Genomic DNA, 16760 nt, shown 5'->3' with positions numbered 1-16760 from the left:
ATTTTCTCGTATTTATTTTGCTTATGTATTAAAATGAAAGCTTTTATTTAAATTGTAGACAAGATAAGTTCCATTTTCACATAAATATTGAAGATTCATAAACGCATTTATCGATCAAAAAGCATTTTCCCAGTGCACTATGATGAAGTATATTGTGACTATATCTAAAGATCATGTGATATACTATCATAACCACAAATGCTTTATACACATGTATAAATGTGTTAAAAAGTTCAATTTCTCTAGTAGGCATTTAAATAGAGCAAATTACACATACAAAACTGAATCTATATTTTCTGTATGTGCATAGAAAAAGATGTCTATTTCAGCTCTGAAACACTTCTATGTTTCAGACTGGAGAATTTCATATTTGTTTGTGTCTGTAATATAAAGTATCATATCCTTGTTATTCTTATGTACACACCACCCACGCCAGAGGAAATTATAGAGAGACAAGCTCTATTTGCGCAGTTTCTGGAAGGATACCCAAGCCCTATAATTGAAGGACAAAAGAAAGAGGCAATTGAAAAGGTTTTTTTCTTTAACGACCAGCAGTTCAGTGAAGTGTGCGAAGACCTAAAAGAAGAGATTATTCGAAGAAGGGAAAATGGCAGCATTGAGTTTGTTCCAAACTATTCACTAAAAAGAAACACAATTCGGGAGCAGATATCTCTTCTAGAGGAAGAAGAGCTTAAGTCTTTAGTAGAAGACACGTATCTAGTGCTAAAACATAAAAATGCAAAGACTCCAGAAGACGAACTACCGTGTCTGACAGCCCTGGTGCAAAGCCTTGAAGAAATCATAGGAAAAAGCGGTAGCCCGTACAAGGGGACAGTTAAGAGCCAGGGATCACCCTCTGCGATAATTATTTCTGTTGAAAAGCTAAGGAAAGATCTGGAAGTTGAGGCAGCTGCAGAAGGGAAGATAGAGATACTTCTGACCATGATTGAAAAGCAAGTCTCTGATCTATGCATTCAGGAGCTTTTAGACTCTATCCGCAAGCAGCTAAACATTATAAACACGCAAAAACAGACAATGTCCGCAGAGATACTTACTTTGAAGAACGATATTAAAGACATGCATCTTGAGAGGGACATGGAGACAGAAACCACCCAGTATGAGGAGACAGTTGAGAATATTGTGGAAAGAATCATTGGGCACTTTTATGAAATAGAGTATGCATTGTCAAAAAAGAAATCGGAAGACCTTCAAAAGATTTTAGATCTTCTAAACAAGGAGAAAGAGTCCCTCTTGAACCTCTCAAAGAGCAAAGAGATCCAAAAGATAGAGAATCTATCCATTGGGGCATCCGAAAAAGATCTGCTAACTAAAATATCACAGTACTACTCAGCTGTTATGACTGTTCTGCCTAATTAATAATGGAAGGCATCTGCGTGCACCTGCAGCTTATAAATTGAAGTAAGCATCACTTCCATATATCATTGTGTGGGAAGAAAAAAATCAAACAATAAAACATTACATTCTATTTCACTCTGTCTGAATAAACTATCGAAAGCAATAGCCTAAAAAGGATGGTTCCATCAGTACACAGTACACTATGCTTTTGGGTATTTATAGAAAATATCATATAATTTGGTAGAGGGCTTCTTGCTTAAAACATTCCGTGTCTTCTTTTTTTCTTCTATAGTCTATCCACCAAGGATTTAGTATTCATAATAAAAAATCAAACTTATACACCAAAAGTCTCTCTATTTTCAGGTTTCAACTATTCTCCTCCGCCAGAAACAGCCCCTGCCTAAACATAAAGCCTGCATTAGCACTATTTACTAAGGACCGAGCAAGAAACAGGATATAGACACCTCACAGTAGAAGATGCACCGGTTTCTTAACTATATTTATTTGCCAAGAATATGGCCCTGTTGAGCACCCACAGCATTTAAAGCTCCTGTACAGTATGATTAAGAAAATCTTTTATAGATGGAAAGCACCCAGTTATACTTTTTCTTTTTTCTTCATAAATTTCTTATATGACAAATGGAAAGCTAGAAGCCGAAGAATACGCAGAGGCATGCGAAAATACCTCAGAAGATGAAACTATATATGATTCTATAGATAGTAAAACACCCCCAAAGAAAAGAAGGCAGGCAGACCAGAGCTTTTTCCAAGACGCTATAGAGACAGCTAAAATAAACTATAAGAAATTAAAAAACAATGAAAGAATTCCAACTTTCTACTTAGATGTTCCTTGCCCGCAGTGCGGAGGAAGGACTATTGGGCATGGACAAAAGCATAGAATAGAAAGAAAGTGCAACAGATGCCTCCTGACATTCCAGATGGACACGTGGCTCATACATCTCCTCAATTTTAATACCCCACTAAAACATATAATAGATCGGTCGCTTAAAAATGTACTAGGCATATATAGTAGAGATGGGCCATGTGTGAATGAGCAAGAGACTAAAAATTCTATGGAAAAAGAAAAAGAGCAAGCAGAGGAATATAAACGACTAAAAGAAGGGGCAGAGACAATTCTACAAGAATTAAAGGATGCAAAAGAAAGCATATCCGAGATGCAAGCTTCCTCCAAACAATACAAAAATCAAATTGCACAAATTAGAGGATGTGTTAATAAACTTATGAATCCACCTAGCACGCCCAAAAAGTCCAAAGAAGCCACAAATAATAATTCAGCAAGTAAAGAAGCTACACATAATAAATCAGCAAGCAAAAGGTCTGCATCGGCTTCTAATGCTGCTTTGTCGGTTAAAAAGAGCGATACTCCCTCTCAAGAATAACTAGAAAAATAAATATTTAACATTAGTTATGCAAAGTTAGAAATCCATAATTATTATCTACTCCTCTAGCTTACCATGTAAAAACACATGCAGAGGAAATCTCTAGGGAATCTGCGCGCTGCTATAGTCGATAGAGCCTAGAAGTCCCTTTACTAGTGCTAATAAAGGTTATTTGGGATTCGGATTATTCAAAGCGTAACAAATAGCTTTTAAATATGGTGCATTATTAAAGGAATTCCTTTTTCGCATATTACTTTATAGATAGCTTTAAAATCTTTCTGATACAGCGTATGTCAATACTTATCAAACTGATAAAATAATTAATTAGCAGCTCTTTGTATTAGAATTTTTGGCTTTTAGAAAGAGAGGTCTTCAATAGTACCGCACATAGTCATTATGTGCACTTCTCAGGCTTCCAATGCAAAATTAATGCACTCCACTGGTGTTTAAAATTGTAATATATTGTATATGCTAGGGACTGCTAACAGAATCTTCTAAGAAAACAAGCATAGGGCCATAGCTTCAAAGCCTTCGATGCACATACTAATCAACTATATGTTTAGTATCTATTTCATTTATTTTTACGTATAGAATATTTCATATACTATATGTTCGGAAGACAACACATATTTCAATCCTGTAGAGAACTATATTCTTTAGTTTTTTGTGAATACTTCTAGCTATTTGTCTCTTCTAAATGGCATGTGGTATTTGCTGCATGCTAGAGGTCTTCATCTCAAATAGAAACACATATTTAGGTTAGGCTTGGACACTCTTCTGAAATATCATCTTTCTTTTTGAATAATCCGCCAGGTCTGGCTTTTAATAAATCCTCTATGCTCTTTTCCATATCATGTATAATAACCTCTAGTTCATCAAAGTTTTTAGACATAGTGGATGTATTCTTTAACTGCTGTGTGCCCGATGTGCCTGAAGTACTCTTCTTCTTGTCTATACCATTCAGAGTATGTGAGAAATAGGGTCCTTCTACGCATAGGGAACTGTCTACATTGCTTTTCTTTTCTTCATCTGTTCTTTTATGTGCTTTCTGCGGGTTGTTTTTGTCTTTTTTATGTGATGATATCAATGACTTTAAATGCAAAAACTCCTTCTCTTGCATCTCTGTTCCTTCTTGTGATTTTTCAGTTGCATCTATATTATACTTCTTTGGAAGCTCTCTCATTTTTACTCTGCTTGCCGAACTGCTGCTTGGGATTTTCAACTGAGGGGTTTCTTCTCTTTGCTCTTTTTGCATTGGACTGGCAGAAGTGCTGGTGCGGTCTACTTTCATTACAATAGCTGGAACAGACACATAGCTTTGGCTGCAAGAAGCAGATGATTCTGCTCTCTCCTTGGATTCCAAAGCTTCTGTGAGTTTGCTAAGGCTAATTTCCGTGTGCTTGGTTGGGGTGTTTGGTGGTGTGTTTGGTCTGGACTTTGGGTTTGGCTCTTCTATACGTGACATTCTGGGGTTATATCCAGGTGCCTGTGACGGTTCAGCAAACAGTTCTAGGTTTGCAGGCCGCATCGTCTCTGTCCTTTTTAAGTGCCTTGGGCTGCTGTTTGCTGATGGCTGCGCCTTTATGGGCACCTCTGCCATGTACTTTTTTGGATAATCTACTCCTGCTTCTACTTCTACTTCTAAAGATGAATCTGAGCTTGCTTTTATAGTTTCATTGCTGTATGTGCTCTCGCGGGATAGCCTGCTCTGTCTAATTGGAGTGAATTCCTGACTAGGCCTTCGTGCAGGAGCAACACTAGGACTTCTAGCATTCCTGAGATTTCTACTAGAACGATCCGGGCTGCTTGCGCATGAAGAATTCGCGCTTACTCTTTGTGTAGTTGATGCAGATCTAGATCTTTTAGAGTTATTGGTGTCATTCGATCCCCATGGCAGGAGCGAAAACATCTTTGACATCTGGCGCATTAGTCTATTTTTCTTCTTTGGCTTTTTCATAGGTATCTGAACGGAGCCACCTGAATAGCTATGTGAGTCAGTTGGTTTTGCAGATAAACTGCGCTGAGAAGACTCTTCTTCTCGAGCATATCTAGATGGAGGCCTCCGTGTAACTATTGACTCATATGTATGTTGAGATCCTACTAGCGTGCTTTCTGAATTACTTTTTGTCAATTCTGAAAAAGGCCTGTTCGGATTATACCTATCGGGCACTAGGTAGATTGATGATTCTCTATCGCTATCTTTACGGAATCTTTCTAGTGTGCGAGAGCTATACGCCTTAGATGGAATCGGTGGGGCTGTACATGTAGGAGGTTCTTCCATTTCAGGATTACACTCTGTGCTTTTGCTACCTCCCGTGTAAAACATGTTCCTTCTGTGCCCTGCAAAGTCCATGCTATTTCTATTTGATCTATCGTACATGCCTGTGACTGGGTGCATGCGCACGCTTGAATTTGGGCTATAGCGCTTAGAGCACCCCAGGCACTGCCCTCCATCCAAGTATCCCTGGCTGGATGACAGTATATCAAGCGAGTCGCTGAATGGGTTTTTCTTATTTAGATCCTTTCTCAGAATGTAGTCACAGAACTCCTGCCCATTGTACTCATCGCATATGTCCAGATACTTATCAATATAGTGCGTTAGTTCGCATATGGATAGGTTGCTGAATGCCTGCCGGATTCTTCCGCAGCAAAGGCCCTGCAGCTCATCATACACAGTGAAAAACTTGGAGTTCTGGCCTCTTTGGTTTTGTGCTTCTTGTGTGCTAGACAGAGCACTTAAGTTTACAGTGTTTGTCTGCTCGATCTTCTGGTTAATGTAGAACTCAATCTGCATTTCATCTGTAAGCGGCGTAATCTTTAGAACTGTGAATATCTGCCTCGCAATGAGATTAGAGACTATCAACTGCAGGCAGATATTTGTTTTCAAACAGTCGTCTGCTGCGATGTCCCTACGCAGCTTTCTGCTCTGACTTCCAATAAAGAGTTCAGAAACCCGAAATAGCTTATTAATTAGATCAGCATGCGAGCGTATGCGGTAAACTGGGTAATCCTCAACAGATAAAATCTTAGGAAAGTTAAGTATTCGTGATATTTCGGATTTGTCTGTTGCACGCAGCATGTATTCTAATGCTTTTTTTGCAGTTGTTACAGTGGGGGAGCTTCGGCTTCTTGAGCCCACTTCCTCAACTTCATAGCTAATTACTCTGTGCAGATCTTTCACTAGCAGGTTATCAAGCGGCCTTGATTTTCTTTTGCTGCTCTGAATGTGGCTATCCGAAAAAGGATACATGCAATATGCATATTTGCTGTATAAAAGAATAGAAAACATACTAATGTATGTTAAAATCATTTTCTTTGTCTGATTCGCTCTCATAATAAAAAAGTATGTTTTAGTTTTATAATTTAAAGTTTTTTCACTGGTTATAGTATTTCTGATGCACACTCTGATGTTTTCTAGCTAACTGCAAAGACCATCTTTCCCTCCTCAATACTGCCAAACAGTGCAGCTATACGCAGTAAGTATTTGCGCATAGAGTTTAAAATGCAAGCAACTTAGTTTTTTAAATTCGAAATATATTCGGGCTTTTTGTATTATATGCCTAGAAGAGTTTCCTTCTACTGTTGCTGTAAATTCCTATAGTACAACCCGTACTACAAGCAAACTTTTTAACTGGAAGAAGAATATAGTTTGATTGCACTATGACCTTGGCAAAGGCAGCAGCAGTGAAATGATTTAAAGCCTACTGCAGTTAGAGAGTTCGTTATATAAGTACATGCCTTTCTATAAAAAGGCTTATTAAGGACTGTGTCTGCATATTACAAAAAAGAAGGTCTAAAAATACTATTTAAGTGACGTGCCACGATGGCGGAAGCGTCATAGCCTGGAAGTAATAACCCAAGAGGGACAACATCTTACTTAAAGAAGAACTTTTATTCATGTCCTGCGTATCTCGCTGGGATCTTGGATTCATATTTGACTTGCCATGTCCGGTAGTCTTTCTCATAAATTTTATTGCTCGTTCCATTGTCCACCCTTGCTGCTCCCTTTGCAGAATTGCATCTGTATTTATAGTAGGGTTTTGATCTTGAGATAGTGATGATCTACCATCGCTATCATTTTATTTTTGAACCCCCTGTCGGTATAAGGAATTTCCGAAGGAGTGGTAATTTTACCACATTAAGCATTCGAGTTATATCTTGTGTATGCGCGCTCATAAATAGACTGATTCAGTGGACCTCACTAGAACAGGCGCTTAGAACAGATTATTTCAAATAGAGAATATGCTGCAGGCATAAATATAATGTACATAGGGATTTATAAACAGCTAAACGGCTTTAAGATTTTGCTGCGCTTTATATTCTAAAAATTATCCACACCCATTATAAATACTCTATTTATTTCGTATTGTCTTCAGGAATTCCTTTTTGAATTGCAACAGCAAACAGCCGCAGGCCGTGCTGTGCTCCTATGTGGTCATTTGAAACAATCTCATTTACATATAGGCTGGTTTGCTCTTCTGCAGCATTAGAGATATCCATTTCCAGAAGTATGCCTATGTCTTTCCCGTCCTGCCCGCTTGAATTAAAGTTTATACTAGCTATTCCCCCATAGTCGGCTTTGGTGCTGGCCATTTGGACTTCAGGCATGTTTATGACATGCACCAGAACAACGTACGAAATAACATTTCCTGGCCGCTGGAGGTTTTTTGCTATTACTGGCCATAGAGAGGCGTGGCCATTAAATCCCTCTGCTATGTTGCACTTGATTATGGAGTTTCCACCTAAATGAAAAATGTTAGAAGAGTCTTGCTCTGCACATGCATCATTGTTTAAACAGCAAAGCATTACTAATATTTTCACAAGATTCATGGTAGCTATGCTTTTCAGCCGCTCTATTATACCACAGGCAGCGCCATCCTGATAAGCACTGATTGGTCAATCCTCATACTTCACACATATTCTATCAGCATACTAGTCAACATGCACACAATTGGCCACTTTTTACCCGCAAACTTGGATTATGTAAATGCATGCAGTCTACTCTTCTTTTGACACCAGTAGTTACTTTTCGCAGGCATATAAAGTTTTTTGGTGCTTAAAGAATGTTTCTAGCCCTGTGATTCCATGCTGTTCATGTCTCTATGTGACAGGCATGTCATAAAGGTTGTGTGGCTCTGCAAGCTTGGCATGTCGCTTTTGTTTATTTGCTTGAGAATGGAGGTGGACGAGATCCGAATGCTCGTATCAAGATTGTCGCACTCCTTGTCATAGAATGCAAAGGCTAGTATTTTGATGTAGTGCTTTTTCACCTCTTCCTCTGCAGATGTGCTTACCATGCATACTTTTTGTATAAAAAGAAGAGACTTATAGTACTGGATATGCTTAGGAAACAAAATGCTATCATATGCATCTAGCCGGGCAAGCGCAATCTCTAGAGCTCTGCTCAGTAGCTTTGGGCACATAAATGCAGCAGAAATGAGAAGGCCAACCTCTTTTAACGCATCTGTTTCGTAGTTGCTCAAGGTACGTCTAATGCACTGCTCTGTCTTGGAGTACCCAGCTATCCAATACTTTATATTTAGCAGCTTTCGCTTGAGCATAGAGTATCTATTCATATTGGAGCATTTCAGGGGGCCTATATTACTTATCCCCATCCACTCACGCAGTGACCAATTAGCTAATAATAGAGTGGACATAACCCGAATAAAGGGTGCATATTGCTATTTCTTTGGCTGGGTATTTTCCCATGCATGCCAGAATTGCATACTCATATTCCAGGCATAGAGTACCTACCTTTGCAATGCAGCCTTGGCCAGCCGCCATTCTAGACAAGCATATAAAAAGACAAAAATATTCAGGCCGCATACATGGAACTCTACAAGCCACCACGTGTCACAGCTTCATAAATCCACCATTCGTACCTAGAGCATTTGTCCTAAAGTATTTATTTTGAAAGCTGCAGATCCCTTCTAAGAGAAAATATGCATACCAAAAGTGTAAAGACCACACCATAAAACTTCTACTCAATTCCTTCTAAGACGTCCGCGATCTCGTGATTTGTATCTCGGTGTGTTGCCTCGTCAGCCCGAATTGCCAGTGTTACATCCAACAGAGTGGCATCTTCTCCTAAGTTCCAGTACTTCTTGGCTATCTCTGGTGCTGGCGTATTTGGAATTATTCCAGCTTGAATCTCTCTTACCATCTCTGTATACGAGATAATTGCCTCCTCCTCCAAGTACCCTACGAGTCTGTGCGCTGTCTTTGCTGATACAATGTATAGCATCAGATATGCATTGAAAAACACGCCCTGCAGGGCCATAACAATGAGCCTCTCTAGAAGCAGAGGCTTAGCAACTTCCATCCACGTCATGAGATGCATTCTTTCATTCTCTGCCTCCGCCAGAAGTACCCGAATATTGGTGTCATCTTCCATCTTTCGAAGGGATTTCAGATGCCGGATCAGTCCGCCCACCATTCCGGGTATCGCAGCAACAGTTTCCAACACAATAGCTCTGTGCACATATCTCTTGTAAAAAACAACATCTGCAATCATACGGAGTCCTTTGACTGTTCTCCACGCAAATGCGTCCGAAAAGTCTCTCTGCGGCAGATGTTTTCCCACCTCCACGTCTACTTTCTCCAGATCTGCGTGCGTCATTCTATGAAGAAACTCAGGCCGCACCACCTGAGCAGGATGCATCTCACTTATGCATTGCATATTTTTTAAATTAATTCACATTGAATAAATCCTCTGTCCTACACTAATTGTATTTTATTTCCACTCTGACTGCTTTATGTATTGTATTTTGTATGGTCTTTCTTAATTCACATTTCATATATTCGGGTCTACTCTTTTTCCTGATCGTAATATCCAAAGTATCCTCTGAATCTATCATCTCCAAAATAGTTTGCCTCTGCATCTTTATCCATATACTCATACTGAATGGCTTGGTCCTGCCCGGCTTCTTTCTCATGCCACCGCGTGCCCTCAGGATACTCCTCTGTATACTTCCACGCCTCGCTCTGTGAATACTCTGACCACTCCTGCCCATACTCCTCCCTTTCTCTTTCTCTTCGGCTGTACAGCAATCCGCACGAGCTACAAAGCCACTCATTGCTGTTTCCTCTTTTCCAAAGAGGGGTCTGGACCACTCCGCATCCTCTGCAAATGCCCTTTTCAATATTATTCTTGATTGCCTTTGTTTTTCCATCGGGCGTCACACTGAATGGTCTGTTGCTTCCGTGCAGCCTCTGGTACAGCCCACAGGCATTGCACAGCAGTATTTTGTTACTTGTGCTTCTTCTCCACGCAGGCGTAGTGGTTGTTCCGCAGTTTGTGCAGACTCGAAACTTTGACTTCTTTCTCGGAGCACTTTTCTCTTTTTTTGACTTTTTTTCAATGGTGGGCCAGGCAACGGGAGTTTCCTCTCTCTCCCTCTCATTCCACTGCCAGCCCTCTCGGTTATAGTCATCTGGCCTGTATTCTCCATATCTATCTAATGACTCTTCCCATGTATTTTTTTCTGTGTACTCGTCTTCAAATGAGTAGGGATTTTGTGTGTGGTAGCTCTTTTGGTAGTCTGGAACACTTCTGTATTCATCTATAGGATATTCCTCTGTTCCCTCATAGTCATCATTTATTTCTTCCGAATATTCATTGATATTGTTCATTTGATTATCTATTTCTTGTCTCGTTCTCTCCGTCATATGTTTATAAATCACAAATAGTTTAAGATTCAGTCTAAGACATATTATTATAGATTGATCTCTTTCTGTAAGATTCTAAATAAATAAACAAAAGATAATTTTGATGGTTCAGATAGAAATAATCCATTTTTTCATATACAAAATAGAATGGTGCAGGGGGTACTAAATAAAAGAAAGGAGAAAGTGGTTCCAAGAAATAGAATGAGCCTATCAAAGTATAAGAAGCTAAAGAAAAAGTGCACTCCAAAGGAAAAAGAGAAGAGACAAATAAGAAACAAGATAGAAGAGCACTTAAAGGAGAAGAGCAGAAGAGTATGAACCCCCTCTGCCAGAAAATTTAAAAAATAAATTGAAAATGCATGCAATGCACATACTCCTTGCAGTATGCCAAAAGTGCCTTGTGCACAGAGCACCCACACAAATGGATCTAAATGCCTAATAGATGCCTTAGGCTGAGGCCATAGGGATGTGCAGCAATTCTAGCAAGAATAATACAATAGAATAATTAATATAAAATAATTTATGGAATGACAGACAAGATTGTCTGCATATTAGAAATATAAATACAGCACTATTTAATAAATATTTAGAAGTAAAGAGGTCCTTTGAACTGCTTTTATTGTTTTGTACAGCTTCATACACTTTACTAAAATGATATAGTATACAATGCATTGTTTGTTTATAGCTAGAATTTATCACACAATTCACTATTTATATGTCTGCTGCAAAGACAATAGTTCTCTTATGTGTACGAGACGCAAAGCTATTTTATGTATAACCCGGTATAGCCCGAATTCATAAGATGCTTCTAGTGTACTTTGCAAACTCTGCATGCTCTATTTTGTCCAATTGTATATATGTGACGGCAAGAAGCACTTACATAGCATAGTTTCCAAATACTTTAAGATAATATGGGTATTGAATAAGGCGTCTTTTCTGCCACACCTATCGCATGTTATTTGTCCATTCTTAGTGTTTGCTTCAGAGAAAAAATACGAATAGACCTTCTAAGCATGCAGTAGTAATCCAAAACCACTCTACTCTAGTAAATGTGCATCTTATTTTTAGAATGCACGCGCGCAAACAAATGCATAAAGGGTTATACTACTGGTTTATTAGATAGTTTTAAATACGCTTCATACTTCTATATTTCCTGATGTAAATCGTAGAAGATAGCGCAGCTGCTCCAACTCCACACAATCCTGCTATTCTAAATAGGCGCTCTTTGTTTTGGAGTTCTGTTCTCTCTGTGCTTGAGAAGACATTGTAGCTCAGTATTCCAGCTAAAAATGGCGCTAGCCCACTGTACACACCAGTAAACACTCCCTGTGCAAGTGTTCTCTGGTGAGGCTTTGAGAACTTGTGTGCTAGCTTCACGGCCACATAGATAAATAATGCGCTGTATGCGGATTTAAATAGCTCAGCAATGTAGGGGAGGAAAGCTCTAATCAGCGGGTTGGTTGGCATAAACGAGTAGAGAAGCGATCGAGTTGCGCCCAAAGAGATTCCCACTGTCAGCAGCACCTCCAAGGTCACTCGATCTCCAAGCCAAATCACTATGCTCCACACAAATAGCTCGCAGATTGTCCGCACAAAGTATATGTACCCTTGTTCTCCTTTGCTTGACCGTGTCTCTCTCAGATACTCGCTCAAGTATGACTGAAGCGATGACCGGGAGATACCGCTGCCCATTGCACATAAAATAAGAGTTGCATAGTTTTTGTTGAACATCTGAAGAATAAACATAACATTTTCTGCAGCAAGGCGGAAAGGATAGATAATGCCATTCAGAACAATAGAAAACGCGCTGCTTTCTTTAGCATTCTCAGCCACTACAGATTCCGAGCTTCCACTGTTTGTGCTAACTACTTCTGCTTGTTTTTCGAGTACTTCTATTACCTCTCTCTCTACATTTACAATGGAAAAAACAATGCAAGAAATAGCAATAGCACCAAACAGAAGAGTGTTTAGGAAAATACTTCTGCTCAGAGTATTCTCTTGAACTATCTTCTGGATGGCTATGTTTATAATGTATGTAATACTATGTCCTATAGTACTAAACACACGGATTTTACTGTACTTTTGCCCTATATTCCTACTGTTAAGAACCGCTAGACACTCGGAGTCAATCGTGGGGAGAATTGCTGAGTCTGCCACTATGTGGATGCATCCAAGAAGAACGACTAATCTTTTATCCGTCACCATTTTGTTAATAAGAATGGCAAGCGTTAGGATAAACGCACATGTGGACATTAGAGTGACAATCAGCGGCCTTATATACTTCTGCGATATATAGGTGGATGTAATGGAGCCTCCCAGCTTAATCACACTTATCATTTCAACTAATGAGTATTCTTTGGAAGAAAGCTCGAATATCTCCTTCGCAATTGTTTCTCTGTAGTTGTGCGATGAGTATATTACTATATGTATAAAGAAATATATCAGTATGAACTGTACTAGAATAAATCTATTACTTTGGTGGGATCTTCTCTCTCCTGCTGGCATTAAAAATCAGGGGTAAAAGTTTTATATAATTTGTACATTTTTATTGGGGCTTGTAAAGCCAAATAAAGCTAAATAAAACTAAATCTAGCTTAAAAAATTTTAATGGTAGTTTTAAAGAAGAAATCAGCTAACCCTCGAGGTAGAATATACAGCATAGTCCTTCTTTTTGTCGTTGCCGTTGCTATCTCTCTTTTATTCCTGTGGCCCTCTGTAATCCCAGCAATTGGCGTGCTGCTTGGAATCAAAGTGGCAATTGACTCTGTTAAATCTGATTAAAACTAGACGCGGTGATAACTGCTATAGTACTAGCACGAGTTTTGGCTAGCACAAATAAATACATATAATAGTAGCTCATTTTGAATGTGTGGGCGCATACATGCCAAAACTACAACAATATATTCGTATAAATATGCTTTAAAGCAATAATATCTTATTCATATTTACACTTAAGAACCCTTTTTTCTAATAGAAATGAGGCTTTTATTGTACGCTTTCTAATAGCTAAAGCAATAAACAGTTTGCTTTGAATACTTGTTTATACTAAAATTATTTTCTTCTAACTCATTTCTAAGCTGCATCGTCTATTATAAACAAAAAATGCAATCATACTGATATACCTCCAAATACATATCATATTGATAAAAGAACGATTAATTGCTCATTGCTTCTTCTTATTTTTCTTTCTATAGCTCTTTAAACTTAGCAAGCTGCTGCTCTATATCATATATAAGCATTTTACTCTAAGAAGTATTCTATGCAACCTCTAATACAAGTAAGTGCTCACATATAAAGAGTATAAGTATAAACTTCTACAAGAGCTTCTTCAGAAAAAGGCCTTATAATACAGTATGTTTCTTATAGTGTAATATTAAATAATATAATGTGCCTCTAGATAAAGTTATGCCACTAATGCATCTTTGCTTGTTTATATGTTAATTTAAAGCATATTTGAATCCTGTGCATTACTATATATGTAAAACTGTATTGTATTTTTTGCTTCTGCATACAAACTATTATTATGTGGTGAGTTTTTCTATAGTTATATGAGAGAAGTAAAGACATAGATTAGAGAAAGCTATGTGCAACAAGTTTGTTTTCTTTAAACAATTCGATTTCCTATATTTGAGCTGGCCATATGCTGGCGTACTTCAATATACTCCTATGAAAGAAAAAGCATAGTTGACTTTACTTTCTAGCACAAGAGGCATAGCTATTCTCAGCTAGAAAAATTATTTATAGCGAAATGTATTCTAACAAGAAGAATATTTCATATGCCTAGAATATGGCATATTTGAACTTATTTCATGGAAGAACAGCTAACACAAGTATTATAATTGATAGAGCCTTTTTGAAGATTAAAAGGATAGTCATGAAGAGATTGTCACATACGCAGAAGGAAACATTTTTCAGATATATTGGACTCCGAATGAACTAATAAAATGCCTCCTGCGGTTCGCATCAGTATATGAGTGATTTCTGTTACATTTTATAAACTTGGAATTCGGGTTATATAAGACTAATATCAGACTGATAAAGACACACCCACACATCAAAGAGATTAAAAGAAGAAATATTAATTTCTAAGTGTGGTAAATTCCCACTTTCATTAATTCTGTGATCAAAGTACATCAATAATAAATGACACTTTCGGAAGATTCCTCGTATATATCAGAGAATGACTATAAAATAGTAAAAACAATACTGAAAAGGCGGAACATGTCAGAAAGAAGAAATACATCCAACACTTATAAAAAAGGTCAAAGTCATCAAAGACATCCGCAGAATTATGAGAATAAAACCTCCTTGACAACTACACTCTCTATTCTAGACTACTATCTCCAGACTAGCTCATCGCCCCCTTTTGGGCACGTCATAATGAATTCATTAATGCGAAAGTCTAGTAGAGAAAATAGCATAACCAAAAAAGAGGAGATAAGAATCTTGGATAGAGCAGAGTATGTTAGTGAGAAACAGCAAAAAGCCATATTCGGAGAACAAGCAATCAATGCCAGCTATTTCATGAAATCTGAGTCTGAGAAAACCCCGAGACATCTAATGATCCAGCTTCCAGTGATGACCCCAGAGATGCAACCATTCGTAAGACTCTGGAGAAAGCGAATCCAAAGGGCAGTGACCATGTTCGGTATGAACACCAACTTCCAGATCCTTGTCAGTTACTTAGTACCGAAGGAGCTCGAACCCCTTCTCCAAGGACATACATCCCTAGAAGCCCTTCTGGACATAATCTGTCATCACTACGAAAAGGAAGGACAATCTCCCCTGGGCGCCAACCTCAGACAAGAGAACTTTTTATTCATTCGAGACTTCTACGAAGCAGTCAAACAAACAGCCATACATTGTCAAATACTTCCTGTGCCAGAGGAACAATTGCAAGGACTAATTATGCAAACCATAGTGAATGGATTGACAGCAAAAACCTTACTTAGCTTCCCAGTAGACCCATCTACATCCGTACACGACTACATAGACCGGCTAGAAAGAACCGAGCAACAGATGGTGGCTAAGCTACAGGCGGAATATGAAAAACATTAAGTTCATTTTGGCCCACGACGCAGATATTAAAATAGGACAGGCAGTGGACTTAATTCACAGACGATTGAACTATACGCACCACCACATACTTGAGTGTACACCTTTCGAGCTAGTCTATGGAGTAACCAAAGTGCATCAATAATAAATGAAACTTCTGGACAATTCCTCGTATATCAGAAACTGAATATAAGCTCGTCTCCCTCTTTTGGGCACGTCAATCCGTATTGTAAATTTTCCTTTATAATGATATTTCAAATGCAAGCATATTCTATAGTAACCAAGAAAACTATATTTTATTTCTCTTTTAAAAGCTTGTATGCCGCTCTAAATGTTGGAAATATTGTTTTGGCATGCTTAAATATATATATATATCACATAGAATTTATAAATGCACTATAATCTTCATACGCATTTTCTATTCATTCAACTGCATTTATACATGCTTTATATATGCTTTATACATGCTTTATACATTTATCCCGTACTCTCCATCTCTAATCTACCTCTTCTGTACTATGTCTTCGTTCTGCTGTCTATGTCTTCTTATTATCCTTTCTTCTACATCTTTGCAAAAATAAACTCTACAATATTCGCACTACCACTACTGTTCAGAAGGGTTTGTTTCTTCTAAAAAAAAGATAAAGACACACGAAAATCAGAAAGCTGCACTTTTTGAAGAACCACTCTCAGCAAACACTCAGCGCAATGTAGAAAGCTGAACAAACTCTGCATCACACGCCAGCCACATAAAGAACAAAAAGGCTCTGCACAGACATGAAAACCTATGCGTACACCTGCACAGAACTATACACACATACAACACATGATATACATACACGTATACACATACTATACACATGCAATATGTATGCAATATGTATACTGATAGAGACACATCAGAAGTAGACAAGAGTGCATTCCTCAAGCATGCTATGCAAGTGCCAAGACACAAGCTGCCTACCTTGCTTACCCATCTACATACATCTCCCTACATCAGCAGGTCTTCCCCCAGTGCCTGCTGTACATGTCTTGTACACACTCTCCCATTATATTAATTTTTCGTCATATGGCCCTCCAAGATGCACAATTTGCACATAGGCTGGGCAACAGACCGCAATTAAGTAAACAAACAGCAGAACACAGTCTAGAGTGCACTTAGAAGGGCCCAATGCACACATTTCCCAATTTGATCATTTTTGGGGGTATTTAAGGAGCACGCACTCTGCATTTCAGAACACCAGGAGAGCTGCATCTGTCTCACGGCGCAGTGCAGAGAAG

General features: G+C 38.5%; 10 protein-coding genes across 10 annotated transcripts; 4 read left to right on the top strand and 6 right to left on the bottom strand.

The window, feature by feature from the left end:
- Nucleotides 1–300: 300 nt before the first annotated feature.
- On the top strand, nucleotides 301–1377 carry NESG_02327 (uncharacterized protein; the record flags this gene model as incomplete). Its single annotated transcript, XM_053049932.1, has 1 exon — nucleotides 301–1377. One exon carries the CDS (start codon nucleotides 301–303, stop codon nucleotides 1375–1377), a length of 1077 nt encoding a protein of 358 aa, XP_052904103.1.
- A 611-nt stretch (nucleotides 1378–1988) lies between these two features.
- On the top strand, nucleotides 1989–2756 carry NESG_02326 (uncharacterized protein; the record flags this gene model as incomplete). Its single annotated transcript, XM_053049931.1, has 1 exon — nucleotides 1989–2756. The coding sequence occupies one exon, from the start codon at nucleotides 1989–1991 to the stop codon at nucleotides 2754–2756; it is 768 nt and encodes a 255-aa protein (XP_052904102.1).
- A 754-nt stretch (nucleotides 2757–3510) lies between these two features.
- NESG_02325 (uncharacterized protein) lies at nucleotides 3511–6090 on the bottom strand (the record flags this gene model as incomplete). Its single annotated transcript, XM_053049930.1, has 1 exon — nucleotides 3511–6090. The coding sequence occupies one exon, from the start codon at nucleotides 6088–6090 to the stop codon at nucleotides 3511–3513; it is 2580 nt and encodes an 859-aa protein (XP_052904101.1).
- Nucleotides 6091–7112: 1022 nt separating this feature from the next.
- Nucleotides 7113–7586, bottom strand: NESG_02324 (uncharacterized protein; the record flags this gene model as incomplete). The annotated part of the gene is made up of 1 exon (XM_053049929.1): nucleotides 7113–7586. One exon carries the CDS (start codon nucleotides 7584–7586, stop codon nucleotides 7113–7115), a length of 474 nt encoding a protein of 157 aa, XP_052904100.1.
- A 239-nt stretch (nucleotides 7587–7825) lies between these two features.
- On the bottom strand, nucleotides 7826–8413 carry NESG_02323 (uncharacterized protein; the record flags this gene model as incomplete). The annotated part of the gene is made up of 1 exon (XM_053049928.1): nucleotides 7826–8413. The coding sequence occupies one exon, from the start codon at nucleotides 8411–8413 to the stop codon at nucleotides 7826–7828; it is 588 nt and encodes a 195-aa protein (XP_052904099.1).
- A 323-nt stretch (nucleotides 8414–8736) lies between these two features.
- Nucleotides 8737–9435, bottom strand: NESG_02322 (uncharacterized protein; the record flags this gene model as incomplete). Its single annotated transcript, XM_053049927.1, has 1 exon — nucleotides 8737–9435. The coding sequence occupies one exon, from the start codon at nucleotides 9433–9435 to the stop codon at nucleotides 8737–8739; it is 699 nt and encodes a 232-aa protein (XP_052904098.1).
- A 128-nt stretch (nucleotides 9436–9563) lies between these two features.
- Nucleotides 9564–10424, bottom strand: NESG_02321 (uncharacterized protein; the record flags this gene model as incomplete). Its single annotated transcript, XM_053049926.1, has 1 exon — nucleotides 9564–10424. One exon carries the CDS (start codon nucleotides 10422–10424, stop codon nucleotides 9564–9566), a length of 861 nt encoding a protein of 286 aa, XP_052904097.1.
- Nucleotides 10425–10571: 147 nt separating this feature from the next.
- NESG_02320 (uncharacterized protein) lies at nucleotides 10572–10742 on the top strand (the record flags this gene model as incomplete). The annotated part of the gene is made up of 1 exon (XM_053049925.1): nucleotides 10572–10742. One exon carries the CDS (start codon nucleotides 10572–10574, stop codon nucleotides 10740–10742), a length of 171 nt encoding a protein of 56 aa, XP_052904096.1.
- Nucleotides 10743–11549: 807 nt separating this feature from the next.
- On the bottom strand, nucleotides 11550–12929 carry NESG_02319 (uncharacterized protein; the record flags this gene model as incomplete). The annotated part of the gene is made up of 1 exon (XM_053049924.1): nucleotides 11550–12929. One exon carries the CDS (start codon nucleotides 12927–12929, stop codon nucleotides 11550–11552), a length of 1380 nt encoding a protein of 459 aa, XP_052904095.1.
- A 1638-nt stretch (nucleotides 12930–14567) lies between these two features.
- On the top strand, nucleotides 14568–15482 carry NESG_02318 (uncharacterized protein; the record flags this gene model as incomplete). Its single annotated transcript, XM_053049923.1, has 1 exon — nucleotides 14568–15482. The coding sequence occupies one exon, from the start codon at nucleotides 14568–14570 to the stop codon at nucleotides 15480–15482; it is 915 nt and encodes a 304-aa protein (XP_052904094.1).
- Nucleotides 15483–16760: the final 1278 nt, after the last annotated feature.

This window comes from Nematocida ausubeli (assembly GCF_000738915.1).
Source record: "Nematocida ausubeli strain ERTm6 chromosome Unknown supercont2.5, whole genome shotgun sequence".
Taxonomy (NCBI): domain Eukaryota; kingdom Fungi; phylum Microsporidia; genus Nematocida; species Nematocida ausubeli.
This window is presented reverse-complemented; position numbering and strand designations above follow the sequence as displayed.